The sequence below is a fragment of the Falco biarmicus genome, chromosome 7 (genome assembly GCF_023638135.1).
Source record: "Falco biarmicus isolate bFalBia1 chromosome 7, bFalBia1.pri, whole genome shotgun sequence".
Lineage (NCBI taxonomy): Eukaryota > Metazoa > Chordata > Aves > Falconiformes > Falconidae > Falco > Falco biarmicus.
In genome coordinates, this window is record NC_079294.1 from 4,753,755 (window position 1) to 4,772,793 (window position 19,039).

The following is a 19,039-nucleotide window of genomic DNA, read 5'->3' on the forward strand; positions in this document are numbered from 1 at the left end:
GTTTGACTTCTTTTCGCTATCTGGTATTTTTTTGTCGTCACCACCACCACCACTGCACCACCACCACCCCCAGCACCCCGCAGGATCTGTTATCATCCTGCCAGCCCACACCGACTAATTCACCAGGTCTCTAAGGGTCTCCTTAGTCCGCCGAAGCCCTGATTCAGCTCCCTTAACCTCGGCCGCCCCCCCCCCCCCCGCCCCAGCCCCGCTCCGGTGGCTGCCGCTGGGGATTTGATGGATCCTGCCGCCGGGCGCAGCTCCCCGCTCTCCGGGTGGATCCCTGAGCTCCCAGCTAAGGCGGCTGCCTCTCCCCCAGCGAGTCTCACCTTTCCAGGTCCCATTTCTCCAACCCACCTCCCGCCCGGGGCCGAGCGGTGCTGACACCGGCTCCCTGCCGGTCCCTGCAGCAGGGGCAGCTGCCGGAGCGCTTCGGCGGCGGGGGGGGGGGGAGGGCTGGGGGCCGGGCTCGGCACCTTCCCGGGATGTGACAAGGGATCCGGGACCACGCTGCCAGCCGGGGGTCCCGCTGCTGACCCCCGCACCCGGGGACCCTGCGAGCGCTTGCTGCCGGCCATTCATAAATGTGTGTGTGTGTGCGTGTGTGTGCGGGTCTGTGTGTGTGTGCGTGTGCCCGTGCCCGGCGCCGCGCACTCGCAGCCACGGGGCTCTAACGATGCGGAGGCGAGATTCCTGACACCCCACCTGACCCACGGCTCCTTAACTTCGCCTTCCCGGGGCAGGCAAAGAGCTCCGCGGCTTTAAATCGCCCGGGGCTGGAATTAGCAGGAAGGAGGAAAGTAAAATAATAATAAAAAATAATTTAAAAAAATAGAAAAATGAAATCCCAACTGTACCTGGCGGTGTCTGGGAATCCCTCGCCGGCACCGATCATAATCCCCCTCCGCGCCTCTGGCCCCCCGCACCAAAACTTTTCCGCCGCCGCTCCTCGGGGGTGGCCGCCGCCCTCCGCGCCGCGCAGCGCCGCTCCCGGCCGGCCCCGCTCCCCGCCGGCCGCCGCTGCGGAGCGACCCCCGCGCCTCCCGCGCCTTCCTCCGCCCTTAGGAGGCAGCGGCATCGTCCTCCCCCCGGCTCCGCCACCGCCGCCGCCGGCGCGCAGCCCGCGGCTCTGGCATCCCCAACGCACTTTCTCTCCTCGGTTCGCTCGCTCTTCCCCCCGCCGGTCCTCCTTCTCCCGTATTTAAAAAAAAAAAAAAAAAAAAAAAAAGTTAAAAAAAAAAACCAAACCAAAACAAAAACGGGAAGGGACCGCGGGTACGCCTGGTCTTGGGGGTTCTTGCTTTCTTTTTTTCTCTCTTTCTGTCCTCTGGAAATGATGAAAGGATCACATGAGGAGCAGGCGCGAAGACCCAGGACCCCTGGAAGTCGGAGAAGGCATCGGACACGTATCTGTGAGTATGCGTGTGAGTCTGTGTCTGGCTCTCTCCAAGTCCTGAGCCTGCCTCCAGCCGGGATTGCAGGCTGGTCTTAGCAGTAATGATGCCTCAGATCTGACTATTCCCTGCTAATGTAAGTCGTGCCTTTTTTTCCTCCCTGCCTGACACCCCAGGGAGATGTTTACAGTAATGAATTCAGTTGATAGCCATCTCTCTCTCTCTCCTGGAGTCCCTCCCACATTTCTAGTTTAAAGAATGCTTGGAAGGCAGGGCTGCAACCTAAAGCTTTCCAAGAGGCAAAGTCAGGCTAGGTTTTCTCTTTTTCTCTTTCCCTTTTTTTTTTTTTTTTTCTTTCCCGCTTTTAACCCGTTGCTTGCTGAAGGCAGCTTAGCTCCCTCCCTCCCTCCCTCCCTTTGGACTCGCCCTCCCCTCCTTCTCCTCCTCGCAGCGAGGGGAAGCAAGCGGGCGGTGCTGCGCGGGGGTTACGCAGCCCGCGGACCCCCCCCCCCCCCCCGCCTCCCCGCGGCTGCCCGGCGCGCTCCCGGGCTCTGGCGGGGAGGATCCGAGGAGGGAGCTGGAAAACTCCCCGAGCTGCGGTCCTAGCAGGGAGATGCCCTCGCCGGCAGTAATTACAGCCGTGTTCTCCACCAACATGGCGATATTTCATGTGCAGCCGCCGCCAAGCCCGCCTCACCCCCTCCCCCCGCCCTCCGCGAACTTTTAGGTAGGCAATAGCAGTACTCAATACATATAACACAGAATAAAAGAAAGTCCAACCCTCAGGGAAGAGACGGACCTCCTTTAGTATTCCGTCTGATTTCCATCATCAGGCAGAAAGACTTTATAAACCGCTGGAGAAACCGCCTCTTGCCCTAAAGCGCTAACACCCACCCCCCCACACCCCCCGCCCCCCCTCCGGTGCTCAGCCAGTGCGTGTGCGCGTTCATGTGTGCGCGTTCATGTGTGTGCGCGCATCCCGGGCTGCCTGCGCTTTTTTCGGGGTAACCCTTCCTCTGCCGCCCCGTTCCCCGCTAAGCCGCTGCCCTGCCCTGCCAAGCCCACGCAAAGGCAGGACTATTTTAACACCGAGAAGCACCCGGGCGATAGGATACAGCCCTCCAAGGTAGGACGGGGGTTGTGCGCGAGGAGAATTTGCCTCGAAACTCCTCCATTAGTACAGAAAACGCACAATGCGGCGTTTGCTGCGAGTTACTTTAAGAGAGGGGCTGGGGAGGGGTGGGGAGAGGAGAGAAGAGCTGATCAATGCCATGTGTCGAGGAAACAGAAAAAGCAACCGAAATGCCTCGGGGGTTGCTTCTCCCTCACCCCCGGCTGCTCGCTAGCTTGCATTTTCAGCTCAAAAGCTGAATCACTCGCCATTGTCTCCGCACCTCCTTCGCTGGGGGGTGGGGTGGGGGGCTAAATTATTCACGACTTCAAAGGTTTAACAAGCCGTACCGACCAGCCCGGCGAGGGTCAGCCCAGCCCGGCTCCTGGCCCCCCCCGCACCCTGCCGTCCAAGGGGGCTTATGACCCCCCCCACCTCACCCCGCTCCTTAACAGCCAGCCCCGAGCCGCCCTGCCCGGAGAAGAGGCTGCGCCCTCACCTACGCGGGTGCGCTGAGTGCTGGGGATGCGCGGAACGGGGAGCGCAGGTACCCCGGCATTTCTCAGGGGACTCGGCGAGGGGGAAGGAGTTGAGGACGAGCCCGCTCCCCTCCCGACACCTCTGCCTCGGGGTCCGGGGTACGCCCCCGGGATGGAGGTGGGGGGGTCCTAACCCCCCGGCGGGGCTCAGCCGGCCGGGAAGGAGCGGGTCTGGCACGGGTCAGCCCGCGGGGAGAGCCTGTACCCCCGGCTTGGAGGGAGGGCTGCTCGCTGCTCCCAGGGATGAAAGCATCAGGAGCCCCGCAGGGTCTAGAGGCAAATGAACGACGTTGATCAAAGGCTGTTCTGGGTCTTTTTTGACTTTTTAGGACCTGTCTTTATTTTTTTTTTTTTTTTAAGGCTCTGCATACTTTTCAAAGCTCTTATTTGAGGATGATTTATATCCCTTTCCCGAAGCTGATAGACGAGCGGTGCATTTTTTCGTGGAAAAAAAAAAACAGCCCCCCTTATAAATCTTTCTCGTCCTCTGTCCATCCGTCCCTTCTTTCTCCACGTTCCCCGATATTAGCAACCTGTCGCCGACACACAGAGCTTTGTCGATCCCAGCCAGGCATTTCTGCTCCCTGTGCCCCCAAATCACGGGGGATACTACAAACTCCTGCTGCCTTGCCCCAGAGGGGCTAGGGGGGCTCACGCCCGGCCCCCTCCTGCCCTTGGCCCCTCACCCAGCCCACGCTTCACATCAGAGACACTCGAGACACACTTCGGTCAAATCAAGAGGGTGTCAAGCCAAGGAGATGACTCGACCAGCCGTTACCTGCTCCTGCGGAGGTGGGTCCTCCTCGCTTGGTCACCCAAAGCCCACCGGGTCCGGCAGGTTGAAAGGGACTAAAGTGACCGAAGCGCTGGGCTCCGGCATGGTATGATTTTAGGGATCACTGCCAAGGTCTCTGCTTTCCATAGCTGCCAACGGACACCATCACGCAAGGTTTCTCTCAAGGAAAGGAGGAAGGAAATTGTCTTGCCAAGCTGCTCGTCCAGCCGGTCACTTGACCCCGTCCCCCCACCGATGACACGGAGGAACACCCCGGGAAAGCGGTTAAACGCCTCGGAATTCCCTTGCCTTCCTCTCCCAGCGGCGGCTGGGGCGCAGCGCGGCGGAGCGCCCTCACGGCCGCGCCGGCCCCGCTCCCCGCCGGCCGCCCGAGCGGCTCCGCTGCGCAGCGAGGGGGACCGGTCCCAGCCGCGGGGCTGCGGCGCGCCCAGCCTCGGGCATAGTCTTCCTTAAACTTTGCCTAGCGAGCGAGTCAGCGGCTTAACCCTTTGCAGCCCTTGCTCTCGCCCGGCCGCCGAGCCCGCAGGCCTGGGGATGCGCTGGTGCGAGGGGCAGCGCAGCCGGCTGCTCGCCCGGCGGCTTTCAGTTACGTGCCATTCGCTAGTCTTGATTTCATTTCATTATTATTTTATTTTTCAGTTGAAATAAATCACAACCGCCAACTGGGGAGCAGTTGGAGAGCTGAACACTGCTCTCTGGTTAGGGGCCGGAGGAAAAAAAAAAAAAAAAAAGAAGAAAAAAAAAAAAAGTCCTCTCGGCAAAGCAGCTTTCTTGGGGACTCACCTGTGGTCCCTACTTTGTCACCGAGTCTGGTATGGAAACTGTCACACTCATGGCACGGATCCCTCGCACACACATACACAGAGCTTCTACACCTTCCTCAGCGTGGTGTGGCTGAAAGTACAGCTCCGCATGAGCTATTTCACTCAGACCTCCGGATTCAGCACGTTTACAGGTTATTAATAACAGCAGAGAAAGGAGCAAGCGAGAAAGAAACATATTTCCATGGAAAAAAAAAATAGAAAAAAAAAAAAACCAACAACAAACCAACCAGAAAGCCTTTTTCACACATGCACTTTGTAGTCAAAGGAAATATTTACCACCAGCAAACTCCAGCATGTCAGAACATGTTTCCTTCGAAGCAGAAGAGAGCTTAAAAATGAGAGAAAAAGCATGTGCAATTCAAAGATGAAATGAAGTGCATGAAAGCTTTCCAAACTCAGCACCACCAGCCTGGAGCCTGATGTCAAGACAACGCTGGAGCGCTGCAACACAAAGATGTGGAAGGGGAAAGAAGGAAACTAGCAAACTCCATTGTTTTTTGTGGTTGGTTTTTTTTTTTTAATATTCTTTTTTATATATTTTCAGGAAATTATGATGTTTGCCACCCTTCCCTGCACACCCCCCACACACACCCCGAATAAAAACAAAATAAGGGGGACAAACACATACGACCACCTCTAAGTGCAGCTGAACACTGAGAGCCTGGAGGTGGGCTGGGCTGCCGGGACCTCCTTCCAGCGCCCCGGGGGTCACCCCGCGGGGAGGACACGGAGGCAATGGCCCCTGCGGGCCAAGGGGACTCTGGCCTCCTGAGCTGGGTAAGGTAAGGCTGGCCGAGGAAGGAGAAGAACCCTACAATAAGCCAACGAGCAGGGAAAAAAAAAAAAAAACAAACAAAAAAACCCAAACCAAACCTCCTCCCACCCACATTTTTAGGTTTGGAATTTAAGAAGAGGCAAATAGACCTATTTGAAAGAATACCCCCCTCCCCCCCCCCCAAAAAAAAGGAAAAAAAGCCAAACAAAAAGAACCCCTTTAGATATTGCATATAGCCTCATCCCGTTTGTAACGTTGGGGGGCAGAAGCGGGGAGGTGGGCGCAGCCGCCGGGCTGAGGCCGGCGGGCAGGCGGGCGCGCAGCGGGGCTCCGCGGGCGCGGAGCGGGGCGGGCTGCAGCGCCGGCGGCGCGGCGCAGGGGGCAGCAGAGCCCAGCGCTGGGCGACCGGGACACCCCCCCCCCCCACCCCACCCCCGATGGCTCGGGCTGCACACAACAGCTTCCCCCCCACCCCCGATATAAGTGTGTGTGTGTGTTAGCAAACCGCCCGGCGTGGGGAAAGGCAGCCGAAAAGGCGGTACAGCGAGGGCGCTCCCGCACGGGCTGGGGGCACGCAGGGTGGCCAGCCCGCGGTGGTGGTCCTCCGAGCCGCAACGCCACCTCACTTATTTGAAACAGAATGTGAAATGGGGTAACATTAAGGAAGATTATAAAAATCAGAGTCTTTTCCATAATTTTTTTTTTTTTTTTTTTTTACCCCCAGCTGTATCGTTAAAGTGATTTCTGCAGCTGCAGGGGAGCCGGGAAAAGGCACTGGAAGTGATTCTGTAATGGGGGGGGGGGGGGGGGGGCTGGTTGGTCTGAAACGTACTGAGTGATGCCCAGGTCTTGTCAATCATGTCAAATTGGGGGTCAGGCCTTAAATTCGTGCAGCTGATGGAAGGGGGGGGGGGGGGGGGGCGGCAATGACAAGGTGAATTCTTCATCAAATTTGGGAAAATCAGCTGCTTTAAAAAAAAGGCTTTGAGGAAGGGGAGGGAAGGAAAAAAGGAAGGGAAAGGGGCATTTAGAATAGCAGACAAATGAGTTATGAAGATATTGTTATATTGTACTGAATTCTAGACAAGATGAAGTTATGAATGTGTTTCTCTTCACTGCAATCAAACAAGTGAAGCACTTGAGCTAGAACTACATTAGACCAGGGAACACCAACACCCCATGTCTCTTTTCTCTGGGCTCTCACTTCTGTGGCAAGCTGAAAAGCAAATTACCATACTGGTTCTGAAACAGCCTTTGGCAGAGTTTGTGATATGACTCAAATGGTAAATTTCTACTATTTTGGAAAGTAGGGATTGGATTTGATTTTCAAATAGAATTAATAATAAAACTTAAGTATGCCATTAGACTGTTCTTATTTGTGGTGTTTCTCATCGGTGCTTTCTTGTCTCCCCCTTTCCCTTCACCCACTGTTGCCTGCTGGGCTTTGACCTGTCTGTGTTGGGTGTCAGCCTGTGACAGTACCACAGTGCCTTGGGCTGCTGCACTTCATAGCCTTGACCTGGCCGAGGCTCTCCCCTCCTTACTGCAAGGATTTCTGCATTTATCTTTTGACAGTGTCATGATAAACTGCTTCTATGGATTGCCTTTGGCCATCCTTCACCGCCTTATCCCAGGAGACACAGGAATCCCGGAGCCTTATAGAATTTTGGGTTGGTTTTTTTGTCTTTAAGACTGAGGAGGATGTTCCAAGTTTTTCTGTTTGCAGCCTGTTTGTCAAGTTGATTTCCAATAAAATCAGGAAATAAGCTGGTCGAAATCTGTTGAAATTCTTTTTTCCTCCCTTCCCTTCTGAAAACCGGAGAGACTCCTGTCAAATTTTGTATAAATCAAAATAGATCTACCCAGACGCCATCCGATAGACATGTTGGAAACAGATAAATAGGTAAGACAGGAGGACTGGACTGTAACATTTTATTATATCTGAAACAATAAGTAGTCTATTTTTCTGACCACATTTTGTGACCAAAGTAAACTATGACAAATTGCATCACATATCACGCCATCTTATTTTAAGCAAAAAGTCTATAGGGAGGACAAAATTCTATGTATAAATTGCTGGTTGCTCACCTTAATTTTCACACTGAAAACAGCTGCACAAATATAGATTAATCCAGCTAATTATTTGCATCTGATGAAATTTAGGTAATTGAAATGGCTAAATCATCATGGACATAAGCAACCAGCATCATTAGACATGGTTATACATTGGTTCTTTGTTTTTTTAATGTATGCAAAATGCAAGGGAAAAATAGAATAACCAGAAAAGCAACTGGCTGAAATCAACACACACGGGGGGGGGTAAAAAAAGTTCATTTATGATTGACCTAACTACTTACCAAGGTGTGAGTAGAAGGCATAAGGAAAACCTTGTGAATAGCATACAAATGGCCCACGTGAGTTTTCTCTTTAACATGTTCTAAGCAAAATCATTAAGGTCTTTTTCATTGCCATAGGCAGCTTTTAAAATAAAGGAAAGTTTTCCATCTCTGGTTCTGTTACTGGAAATTTATGTTTCTGGAAAACAACTCCACATGCTTCTACCAGACATACTCTAGCTGCACCATGTAGAACCAAAACACCAGCCCAGTGCAAGCTGCGCAGCATTCATTAAGTTGCCCCTTTTGCATTCATCGCTCTTCTTTTATTCCAAGTGGAGAAGGCTAGAAGGCAGACTATCAATCTACTCTAGAAAAAGCATCACTTTCTGATCACAAGGCCATCTGCCCTATCTCCCAAGGGACTTCAAGAGCTCACTCATTCTAATTTTCTACTGATTAAAAAAACCAGATTCATTTGTACTTTCTTATCCACAGGTTCAGCAAGCTAAAATCATTCTTCCACTTTTGTCTCTGTCGAGTCCCTTTCTGTAACTTCTTGTATTTTCAAGGGGATTGTTGCAATTACGGAAGAGCACCTCTGGATGTTCTAAGCAGAACCAGTTTTCTTTCAGCTCAATAAACAGGAATGGACAGATTTTAGAGTTTTGAGCTTTATAAAAGTTGTACAGGAGAAAACTGTTTTAAAACAATTAGCCTGGTCAAAGTGTCTTAATATTATGTAAAGAAAGAGAGCCTAAAAAAAATTGCTACAGCTTACCATGTAGCCCCCAGGGCTCACAGCACGGGTCTTATGGCTTTATAGCTGCCTGATTTCCATGCAGCACTTTAGGCAAGGCTAGCAAACTTCATTCTACAATGTTTTAAAGAACCCTGAGCTCTGGCTGACAACCGTTGTTAACTCTTTTTCAATTCCGGTATAAACTAATTACGTGTAATAAGATACAAAGGAGAATGTAGATTTTCTATTGAAATTTATTGATTTTTTCTTTTTCTGGATTAATCCCTTGATTATGATAAAGAGGTAATGACATTTTGCAAAGCCTTTCCTAATCCTTCCTGCTTATATATTTTAGAAAATATTGTCGTAAAATGGATAGGTGAAAAGGAAAATTGGTTTCAATTACCTAAAGGAGGAGGTATAAAGCCATTACACTGACCATCAAGGTCAAGAATTAGAGGCTACGTGATTGCACCTCCAAACTCAGAAATAAATGAGCAATAGTCTTTGCATGCTGCTGTGCCAGAAGGTTCCTATCCAGGGGCTATTACTAGAGGGCAGAAAAGCATGTCACCGTGGTACAGACTGATTACCTGAAAGGAAAGGGGGGGAAAAAAAAGGCCCAGGCAGAATGACTCGGCAGATGGTATCTGTTTTGAATCCTGATAAATTGGCAGTAAGCTTTCAGGTCTTTGAGAGGATTCTGAGGCAGTGAAAATATCTTGTGAAACCATTTGTCTTGGTTTTCAGCAGTGTAAAGCACCCACGTCACAGATTTGTGGACTGAGGGGGATAAGAAGGTTGTCACAGCAGTCAACAACTCTTCATCAGTTTCGGAACGCAGGGCACCAGCTTAATTCTTTGCAGCACTAAACTTTTTCTTAATATCTAGTAACAGGGAGCTCTTTTCAGTAACCTCTTTATGAACAGGAAGGCATTGCCTTTTAGACGTAGGGAAGATGTTGTTAGAAGGAACAAGGATCTCTAATGAGAACCACTGAAGCAGGGAAAAGTTCAGCACCCATCCAGGTAACCATGGCCTGCTGGCAGGGGGACAGAAGGGATGTGCTTTAATGAGGGGTGTGTGCTATGTGGAAGCAGAGATGGGCTGCTCAAAAGGTATGAGGCTACTTACTACACCGATGCTATGAAGAATATTTAGTCGCTAGTACCAGCAGATTTTTTTCTTAAGTTCATTTCCACGCTACAACAGAACTGGGAAAGACCCTGAATTTCTTTCCCCAAAGGGATACTGAAGGAACCTGCAGGTGAGAAAACCCATCTACGGAATCGCACCAGGATTGCAAATATAGGGTGAGTTTAATTCAGCTAAAGGGTCCTTGTTAGGAAATTCCATTCCTCTTCGTTTTCCCCTTTGCAGTCTTCGCAGTTCTCAAGATCTCAAACAGTCCCTGGGGAATGACCTACATCGGCTTTGCACGTACGATATTCAGCCTGGGAGAGAGAGCTGACCATTTTTTATAAAGAAAAGAGCTGTATGTAAAAGTAATAGTACATGGGAAGTTTTTCTGGATCATATATATATATATATAATTTAATTATCTTGAAGAATTAATAATTAAGTAATTGTGGTGTGCTTCTCCTTTGCTTTTGACTCAAACAGACCCTGCCTCAATTCACACTGAGTTTTCTCGTTGATTAATTCTGCTTACTTGGTGGTGATAAATTTCACTTGAGACAAACCATGGGCTTATTTCGCTAAACACACCACACATACAATGGCCTAGGTGGAGCAGTTACAAAGAAGAGTCAGGAATATACCCCCAGGACAGATTGAACTTTTTACTTGCATCATAAAATGATCTTCCTTTCAGTGCCTCAGGCAAAAAGAACGGGAAGAAGTTAAACTGTTCTTTTCGTAGGGTTCGAGAAGGCGGTGAAATCCTCCCTGAAGAGAATGAAGCAGCTTGGGTGTGTATTGGTTTATTGGTGACTTTTAGTGAGTGCAAATAAAATGAGTTAGGGGAGAGAAGAGTTTTCAGCATTTGACTTATTCATTGTATTTTTGAAGCCTGTGCATGGCTGTCAGCATGCGTTGAGCAGAGGGACAGATTTCTGCAAGCTCAGAGACAAGCTGGGTTTTTGCTATGGGAACATCTCTGGAGCTTGTTTCATGCATTTGCTGAACACAATTTGTTTCAACCACCACTAAAAAAAATAGGCTAATTTGATACTTCCATTGTCACCATCCTTGGGTTTCTCTGGTTTCTGACTCGTTGCTGGCTATTAAATATTGTTATGGCCAGTCTTGACATTCTCATGATTACTGGTTTATTACTGGAGTTTGTCTTGAAAAAAAATATTTAAATATTAAAATATTAAATTATATTAAATTTAATCAGTAAAAATAATTTAAAAAATACAATTTATACTGTTTATTGCATGAGCAAGGCTGCTGCCCAAGGGAGGACGGGCTGGAAGCGGAGGGTGGCCCCAGGCAGAGGCAGTGCCCCCAGCCAGCCCTGTAGCAGGGAGGTGGGTGGGCAGAGCAGGGTGATGGGGGCAGGGTGCCTTAATAATCCCACACACAGCAGGGTGGAGAGTCAGGCTCAGGGTTCACCCAGGACCAGAGACAGGACTGGAAAGAAGGCTGACATGTATGCCCAGGATCCACACAGAAGGCAGGACCAGAGGACTGCACGCCTGCAGCAGCCACCAGAGCAGCACTGGCTGCCAGCCCCACGCCGCCACGGAGCCCCTGCACCGCAGCAGAGGGTGTGTGGAGCATCCCAGCTGGGGGTGTACCCCGTCATGGCCTGGGGGTGCCCCCAGGGCTCTGACTTTTATGATCTTCACCACCAGCAACTGCATACATGACTTACTGAAACCACATAATAGTTCATCAATATGTAACATCAACTCTCTGAAGGGCCTTTTCATAAGCTTAGAAATCAACTTCAGCTCTTTTCTCAGAGAATAGATGATTTTACCAATCCATAGTAGATAGTCTATTACATTAAATATTTGAAAGATGTGATATTTCATCTAGTTGTGAGAAAGCTTTTAAGCTCATTGATAATAGTGTCAGTGCTTCGCTTTTCTTAGTCTTGTTGCTGTACGTGAGACTGGACAGGCTCACCGAGCAGAGGCACTATTACAATTTTCAATAATTGTGTTATGATTTTCCTTATAATTGATGATCATTTGACAGAGCTAACTTCTAGAGTTGGGCGATTGCTTGAGACACTCAGGCTTTTGCAGTCACCTAAACTAAGGTGCTTTAAGCAGTTACTGCTCAGAGCTCTTTGCTGAGCTCCAGCAGGTACTCTGGCACATCAGTTATTACTGAGGTGTATTCTTGAACCTCTGCAGTTGACAGCAAAAGATGTACTAGTGCTGACCCGTGTCGATTTTCCGCTTCTTTTTTTATGCTAAGCTGTAAAGTGGTAGCTATCAGGAGTTGCTGCCAACCTAAAGAAGCTCTTCCTGTGGAGGGAAAATGAGGAAAGAGCTGGGTGGACAACTGGGGGAGGTAACAACTGTAACCAGCCTTGCCCCACTGCAAACTCTAATTTAAAGGGAGGGTAGGGGTGGGGGTGGGGAGAAGTCTCTAACTTTCAAGAATGCAAGTCCTCAAACTGGAAAAAAGTCAAAAAGCTAACAAACCCATCAGCCAACCAACACAAAGTAAGTGAATAAGGTAATTACTGGAAAAAAAGAAAATCTTCATCAATACTGATTTAGACTTCCACGTCATGTTGTAGCTTGCCATCGTGACTGGCACTGGAAACACAGGTTTTGAATCTCAGGATTTTCAATTATGTGACTGAGAAAGGATTTGAGTGAGCAGTGCTGGTTTTCTCTCCCTTCTTGTTACTGCTAAGGTTGCATTTACTTGTTTTGGGTTGTTTGTTTTGCCTTTATGTTGTTGTTGGTTTTGTTTGGTTTTCTTTTTTTTTTTTCCCTTCCATATTCTAAACTGGCCAGAGAGCTGAGTGATGCTCATGCCGTGTGATAGCTGAGCTAAGGAGCGCGTTGCAGTCCCTGCGCACTCTTCATTGCCCGTGTCCTCAGGACCTGGTCCACTGTCACTTACCTTATGCTCTCATAGAACTGATTTGACTTAGCTGGGTTTATTCCAGATTGGTAGGGGATAATATTACAAAACTTACTATCTCCTAGCAAACCTGTCTTTGGAGACATAGGAGTAGGTCCTTTGGGAATACCCTTCCTGTAGTTGTACTGAAAGAGAGGGCATGGAATCACTTCCTATGGACTTGGTTACTATTACAGATCTGAAGTTCTATAATTCTGAGAGATAAACGGACAAAAGGCGTCTCCTGCTTTTGCAGGGCAAACTCTATTGAGTCGGCCGGCTCAGATCACACTGACTGCGCAACATCAGATGCCCTGAATCAAATAATTGGTACAGCCACGCCAACGCCCTGCTACTTCTGGCCATGCCTGTGTTTGACACTTCGGAGAAATGTGCAAAAAATTTCCATAAACCACCTGGCCGATTGTTCAAGTTACATGTCTTGATTATAAAAGTTATGGATGAAGAAGCAGAAGTCAGAGAAACTGATTATTTTTTTCTAGCTGAGTGCTCACACAGACACCTTGTATTTTTAACAGCACATGAAGAAGCTGCCTTTTGTTTCTCGCTATTTTTCTAAATGCTCATATTTTATGAAGCTTGCACATACTAATTCACGGGCGTACAGGACTGGACTATTAAGACTCATTAAATGCATTGATTTGTCTTTCTTCTTTCTGTTTCTTATCAGTCATTAATGATGTACAATGACTTGTCTCCATTTTTTTCATCTGTTTTCATCTATATTCCTCATATTTTATCTTGAACAAAGAGTAGTCTTGTGCCATGAAGGCTCATCAAAGTTGTAATTACATTTCATTCATCTGCATTGAACTGTCTGTCACCTGTTAGCATTTTGAATGCTCTATACGTCTTTCTGCACTTGTCTGCATTCTTCCTCATTATTTACTCCTCCTCGACCATCCATTACTGATTGCTAACTGCTTTCTGCTTTCTGCATTTAATTTCTTTAATTACCAGCTGTGTTTGCAACCTTCTAGCAGTTTCAACCCAGAAATATTGGTAATGCTTTTTTCCACATTTAGCAAGTGTTTATACTCTTAAACCTAATGTTTATCTACAAGACCAACGTGCCAGAGCAAGGCAGGATAAATCTTGGGACTGGGGATCTGTTATACCCCACAGCTGTCTACACACTTTTTCCTAGCCTATCTTTTATGCTCTGGACACCGTCCTTGACATAGCCTAAAACTCATAAGCACTCCGGATTCTTTGTTGTAAGTAATTTCTTTTGTGATGTAAAATTGCCTGCTGGTAATGACTAGATTGGTGGCCAGCAGGGGGTAAGGACTCTTACTGATGGCTTGTATTCCTTCTTCCTTTTATAATGCATCATGTTTTCTTTTTATTTAATTAAAATACTGCCTTCATTTTTTCTTCTCACGTAACTGCCTATGCTTGCCTTTGAGATCTTTTTCCTCCTGTGTACCTGTTTCATCCTTCATGACATCTTATTTTAAAAGAGCACATGCTATCAGCAAATCTGCCTTTTCACTTGCATGCAATACCTCGCAAAGTCCCAAAAGGTGATTTACAACTTGGATGAAGAACCCAAAGGCCTGCTTTTAAAGAAATAAATTTCAAAACCATAAATTATGGGCTGTACAGGTATTTTATTCCTGACCTGTAAAATGGATAAATGAGCTTTGTTTCCTTCACAGGGAAATCCTTCTCATAAGTAGGTGAAGGTTATCGGGTAGAAGATTCCTGTAGCAGGATAAAATGGTGGATATGCTACAGCTCAGATCCTTAGCTGCTGTGCATTGTTATAACTTCAGTGGATCCAATGAAACTAAGGTGGTTTGTATAGAAGGAAAACGTGAATGTGCATGGGTTTGTTTCTTTGTTTTTGCTTTCAACAGAGATTCAGGCAGCTCTAGCTGTAGTATCGTTACATCATGCATGCTGGTTTCAAAGGCCTAGGGACTTTATTTGAATTCAGGTGACCAAAGTGTATATAGTGCTTAGTAATTCTTTAGACTAGAAATAGTAACAGGCCACAAGAAATCTGCCGAGGCTCAGTTTACTTTCATATCTCTCTCTAATCAATTTTTCAAATACTTTCACCGAAACAAAAATTTCTGACAGCCTGTGCAAAGTGTTACAGAGTGTTAAAAAGAGCAGAAGTCATCACAAAAGTGAAAAGTACATCACCAGCCTTCTGAACTTTTCATATACTGGTTTAATTTCAATTAATTTTGTAAACACCAGAAATACTTTATATCTTTTATATATTCTGTAATGAAATTAAGCAAAAAAGTCTTTAAGAGGTGTCAAATTTTTAAAGTAGCAATGTAATCATCTAAGGGGTCTATGAAGCATTGCTAAAGTGTGCCTAATTTTACCTAAAAATGTTTGTATTAAGCTAGTAGGTTTCAACTGAGAAAGAACATACTGCTTACAAAGATAACCAAGCTCTCGATAATCTGTCATGATGGTTAATTATCTTCAATGCTAATTACACATTTGAGTTTGTCTGCCTTGAATTTTCAGCCATTGGTTGCTGCTACAGATTATGCATCATTTTCTTCATGCAACTAATTAAAAATGATCAAATGACACAGGAACCTTCTCTTTGAAAGGAAAATGGATTTTTCTCCTTAACCCTCTTAAGTGATGAAATATTTCTTTTTTTCTTTTCGCTGTTTTGCTGGGTCTTACTGGTTGGTTACCAGTTCCTTGTCATCTGCAGCATCCCCCACCCACACCTCCCAGCTGACTTTTGTCTCATTTTCTGTCCAAAACATCCGAACGCATCACCTGTTACCAATACTGCCATTCACCCACAAGAAACAATCAAGAACTAGGTACTTGTCCAAGACTCCTGGCAGCTCTCCATGTTTGAAAGATGGAGGAATTCTGTTTCTAGCCTATTTCCTGATCTTCATCAGCATAAAGCATGACATGGCTCTGCAGAAACTTCTGAACCTCCGCTGGGAACAGCTGGTCACACAATGGGGATGGAACAGGTCTGTGGTATTGCCTAGGCAGCCGGTGGAAAACACATTTCCAGCTGCAGCAGCCAGAAGGATCTCCATTCTGGCCCTCAGGGCACAGGCAGGGCCATGTTTGACTTCCCATGCCCTCTGCTTCTCTGCTGCCCTGTTGCCAAACCTGTCAGTTTTTTGTCCAGCCATTTCACAGCTTGCTTGTTCCTGCCGTTTAATTTGCCTTGCTAAGTACTATAGCACATTCAAGCCTTTCGACCGACTCTGCTGCCATTTAATCACCTTTGCTAGCTTTCACCTCCTTTCTGCCAATGGATTAGCTCCTCCACTGCTGCCACTTGCTAATTGAGGTTGCTATTTCATTCATCTGTGCTGAGGTATGCTGTGGATTAACTGTTTCTTACTATTAGTTCTTAACTTTGACTCATTTATTGCTGCAAATGACATAACTTCTCCTGCTGCTTTTCTCTTCTTGTACTCCTTCTCCCCCCTCCCTTTCATTTCTTATCTTCCCTTTTTCTTACCACAGAATCTCAAGCCCTAAATCACTATGCATAACGTAATAAGCAGGAGTGACTGTGCTGTTATAACTTACAAAAGAAAATGAAAAAGAGTCAGGGAAAATGCCACAGTTAATCTCTGCTGCTGTATTTTATACAGCCATTTTTGCCCCCGCAGGACAGGTACCACCAAATGCTCGCAACTTCCAACTTTGCCCCAGCTTGCCCTCAGTCAAAGGCAATATGAAGTGGAAGATGAAATGGCCACAGCCCATAGACATGCATCTCTTCTGGAAATTACTTTTTCTTTTTTCTTTTTCCTCCCAACAAACTATATCTTCTCCTAAAATTTTCTCCCCCTGTTTTACCACCAGTGCTTTCTGGTATCAAAACACAGTACAGGGCACACCGGAGACCACCATAGCCTTCATCTGCAGTTCTCCTTAGCAATGGCGGCTGAAAGCAAAACCTCTGTGCCAGCGGGTACAGCTGACAACATCATTTAGAGCTACTGTCTGCTCAGCTGGTTATTGCTACAGCCTCTCCACCTAACAACAAGTGCTCAAATTCAGTGTATTTTGGCTCTCCTACACCTGCCGCACTACTGCCAGGGGAGTTTATGGAAGGAACCAGCCTGAGACCACTGTAAAGTAAAGAGATATTGAGTGAGAGGCAGAATCTGGCTATATTCGGGACCTTGTGGCACAATTTCTGATCGAGAGTCTCCTGCCCTGTGGAGTTGCCACCTAGTTTTCTTCCTGAACCAAACTGAAGAGAGAGAATTTCTGACTGGAACATGTTTTAGGCCACATATCCCAAGTCCTTCCCCACCTTCCAATAACAAAAGCTCTGTGGTGTGACTGAAACTGAATAGATACCTTCTGGCCACCCGCCAGGGCATGAAAGCATTTTAGGAAAAGGAAGGATGTGACCCGTTTTGCATTTTGGGAACTCAGTGGCCATATTTTGGCCATGTGTTGAGGGAGGATTAAGGTGTGTGTGTGTGTGGCTTCTGCAATGAGACAGCCCTTGCTGTCTTGGTCCAAATAGTTCATCCAATTTATATTGAATTTTCTGCACATCTGTGACCTGTCTCCTCATCAGTTCCTCCCTCTGGGGTGAAAGAGTGGCAAGGTGGCTGGTGGCACCACGCTTGATTTGAAAGCTGTTAGCAAAATGAATCCCCTAAAGAAAAAGATGCAGGGAACAATCTATAACTTACACTGTTTGTGCAACCTTCAATGGAAGTGTGAGAGGAAGGCTGAAGGGAAAATCAAAGATATGAAAGATAAAAAGCATGAGGTGGGGTGGAGGAAAGTTTGGAGGCAATGAATATCTGAAAGCTGTTTCATATCATGTAGATTTGGTGTATCATTATCAGCAGCCTGCCTTTTGTTTGGGGTGGTTTTTGGGTGTGGGGAGGGGGTTGTACTTCTCAAACCATGAAACAACAGGACAAACCAGTCGCTTTTCAGAGTTAAATGCAAATTAACACAATATTTTCTGAAAATTATTTTTTTGTTCTTTCTAGCATAGGCAGTGATCTTCATCCATACGAATGTATAGTGTACAAATGCATATATACACAAAGAAATATATTTGTATAGCCAGGGATCTGCCTATACTGGAATAATCTTTAAGCTAAATTCAACATTTATACAACTTGTCTCTCCATATTTCCCCGGCGTGTTTAGATGAAGTAAGCCTCAGCTTTCTAATTGTCATGATTGAACCCCAGCTGGCAACCAAGCAAAACCAGCACACTAATAAAAGACCAGACCCTCTCCCTTTCCGCCCTGCGCAGCCTGTTCACGTGGGAGATGCTTTTGGAGCCCTAAGAAGAGGAGAGATCACTTCCTAGCGTGTGTCCTACTTCAGCTGGATGCGGCGGCATGCCCTTTCCCATTGCTTACCTGGTGTTTGAGCTCTGTGAAGCCATCCCCTCCCCATGGGACTGTCTCCTGCTCCAGTCAGTGGGAACTGTCTGGTTCCATGTCAGCCCGTTACCAGTCCTGACTCCAGCCGAAGAGCGATGGAAGAGCAACGCCCTTTTGGAGCCGGTGCGAATCACAGAGCATCCACTCTGGATGCCTTGCTTAGTGGTGAATCGCTGAATGCTGGGTGGGGAAGGAGTCTTGGCATTGCTGGGATGGAAAATCCCCCTCTCCTGTCTTCTCAGGAGGCAATGATTAGCCAAAGGTAAACCCTCCTGGACTCCAGTCTTCCAAAAGAACCCATACAAGTCACCACGGCTAGCAGTAAATGCCTTGCTATGTTGAAATCTCAAAAAATTTGCATTTTCTTGCGGGCTTTAAACTTTTGAGTCATAAAAATGACGTCAGCCTGATTGCCTGATTGCTTTTCCTCTGTGTTTTGTTCCTAACTTAAGAGCAGTAGTTATTTTCACAGCAGTTGACGATATCATCTCTTAAAAGCTGGAAAACCTCATAAATGATGTCGCAAAGGTTCGATATTCTCTCAGGGATGGCCAAGCCTGTGCTGTTGCCCCCCGTTCTGGGTTTCTGTAAAGGAGGAAGGAGTTGCTCTCACTGTTTTAATCCCCAGTTTGAGGTATACCTGTTACAAAGTCGATGACAGGTGTTCTGCATCCTCCACCTCTCAGAAAACAGCTTACATTGATAGAAACTGTATTAGTCTTTAGATCTCATAAAAAGCCATCTCATGCGGGTGACGGCAGCATGCCAATATTTTTGGCACAGGTAAGAGAAACCTTGAATTATGAACAAGTTACCGCTGGAATCTCAGCAGATCCAGTAATTAATTGTGTTGCTACGGAAGTTTGTGCACATTTCTGGAGGTTTGTAGCAATATATAGGTTTGGTATTGTTTTTCATAGGTATGCTTGACTTGCAGCTGAAGAGTAAATAGAATTTGCAAAACTGTAAAATATATAATACGGGCAAAGAGAAGAATATCATTATGTGACTGGATATGTCTTTACACAGTGTAGAATAATGCATTGTTCCAGAGAAAGT

At 47.1% G+C, this 19,039-nt stretch overlaps 2 protein-coding genes across 3 annotated transcripts in view; one reads left to right on the plus strand and one right to left on the minus strand.

Annotated features, from left to right (window-relative positions):
- The window catches only part of FLRT2 (fibronectin leucine rich transmembrane protein 2), a 65,434-nt gene extending 61,462 nt beyond the window's left edge, over positions 1 to 3,972 (minus strand). Inside the window, exons 1-2 of one of the 2 annotated variants that reach the window (XM_056346514.1) lie at positions 3,823 to 3,972; positions 858 to 1,192 (exon numbers count right to left, since the gene is read on the minus strand). The gene's annotated coding sequence lies outside the window, so the exon portion shown is untranslated. The remainder of the gene's footprint in view (positions 1 to 857; positions 1,193 to 3,822) is intronic. The other variant, XM_056346517.1, reaches the window with a different exon arrangement.
- LOC130152382 (WAS/WASL-interacting protein family member 1-like) lies at positions 1,337 to 6,803 on the plus strand. Its single transcript, XM_056345885.1, has 4 exons — positions 1,337 to 1,424; positions 2,276 to 2,520; positions 3,574 to 3,836; positions 3,969 to 6,803. Exons 1-4 carry the CDS (start codon positions 1,337 to 1,339, stop codon positions 4,291 to 4,293), a joined length of 921 nt encoding a protein of 306 aa, XP_056201860.1. The 3' UTR covers positions 4,294 to 6,803.
- The last annotated feature ends 12,236 nt before the right edge of the window (positions 6,804 to 19,039 follow it).

What these genes read in the sequence shown, in the direction of transcription:
- LOC130152382 (XM_056345885.1), top strand. Translation starts at nt 1,337, where the DNA reads ATGAAAGGATCACATGAGGAGCAGGCGCGAAGACCCAGGACCCCTGGA. An exon ending in ATAGGATACAGCCCTCCAAG is followed by an intron (nt 2,521 to 3,573) that starts GTAGGACGGGGG and finishes CCCCGATATTAG; the next exon opens with CAACCTGTCGCCGACACACA. An exon ending in CGTTACCTGCTCCTGCGGAG is followed by an intron (nt 3,837 to 3,968) that starts GTGGGTCCTCCT and finishes TGCTTTCCATAG; the next exon opens with CTGCCAACGGACACCATCAC.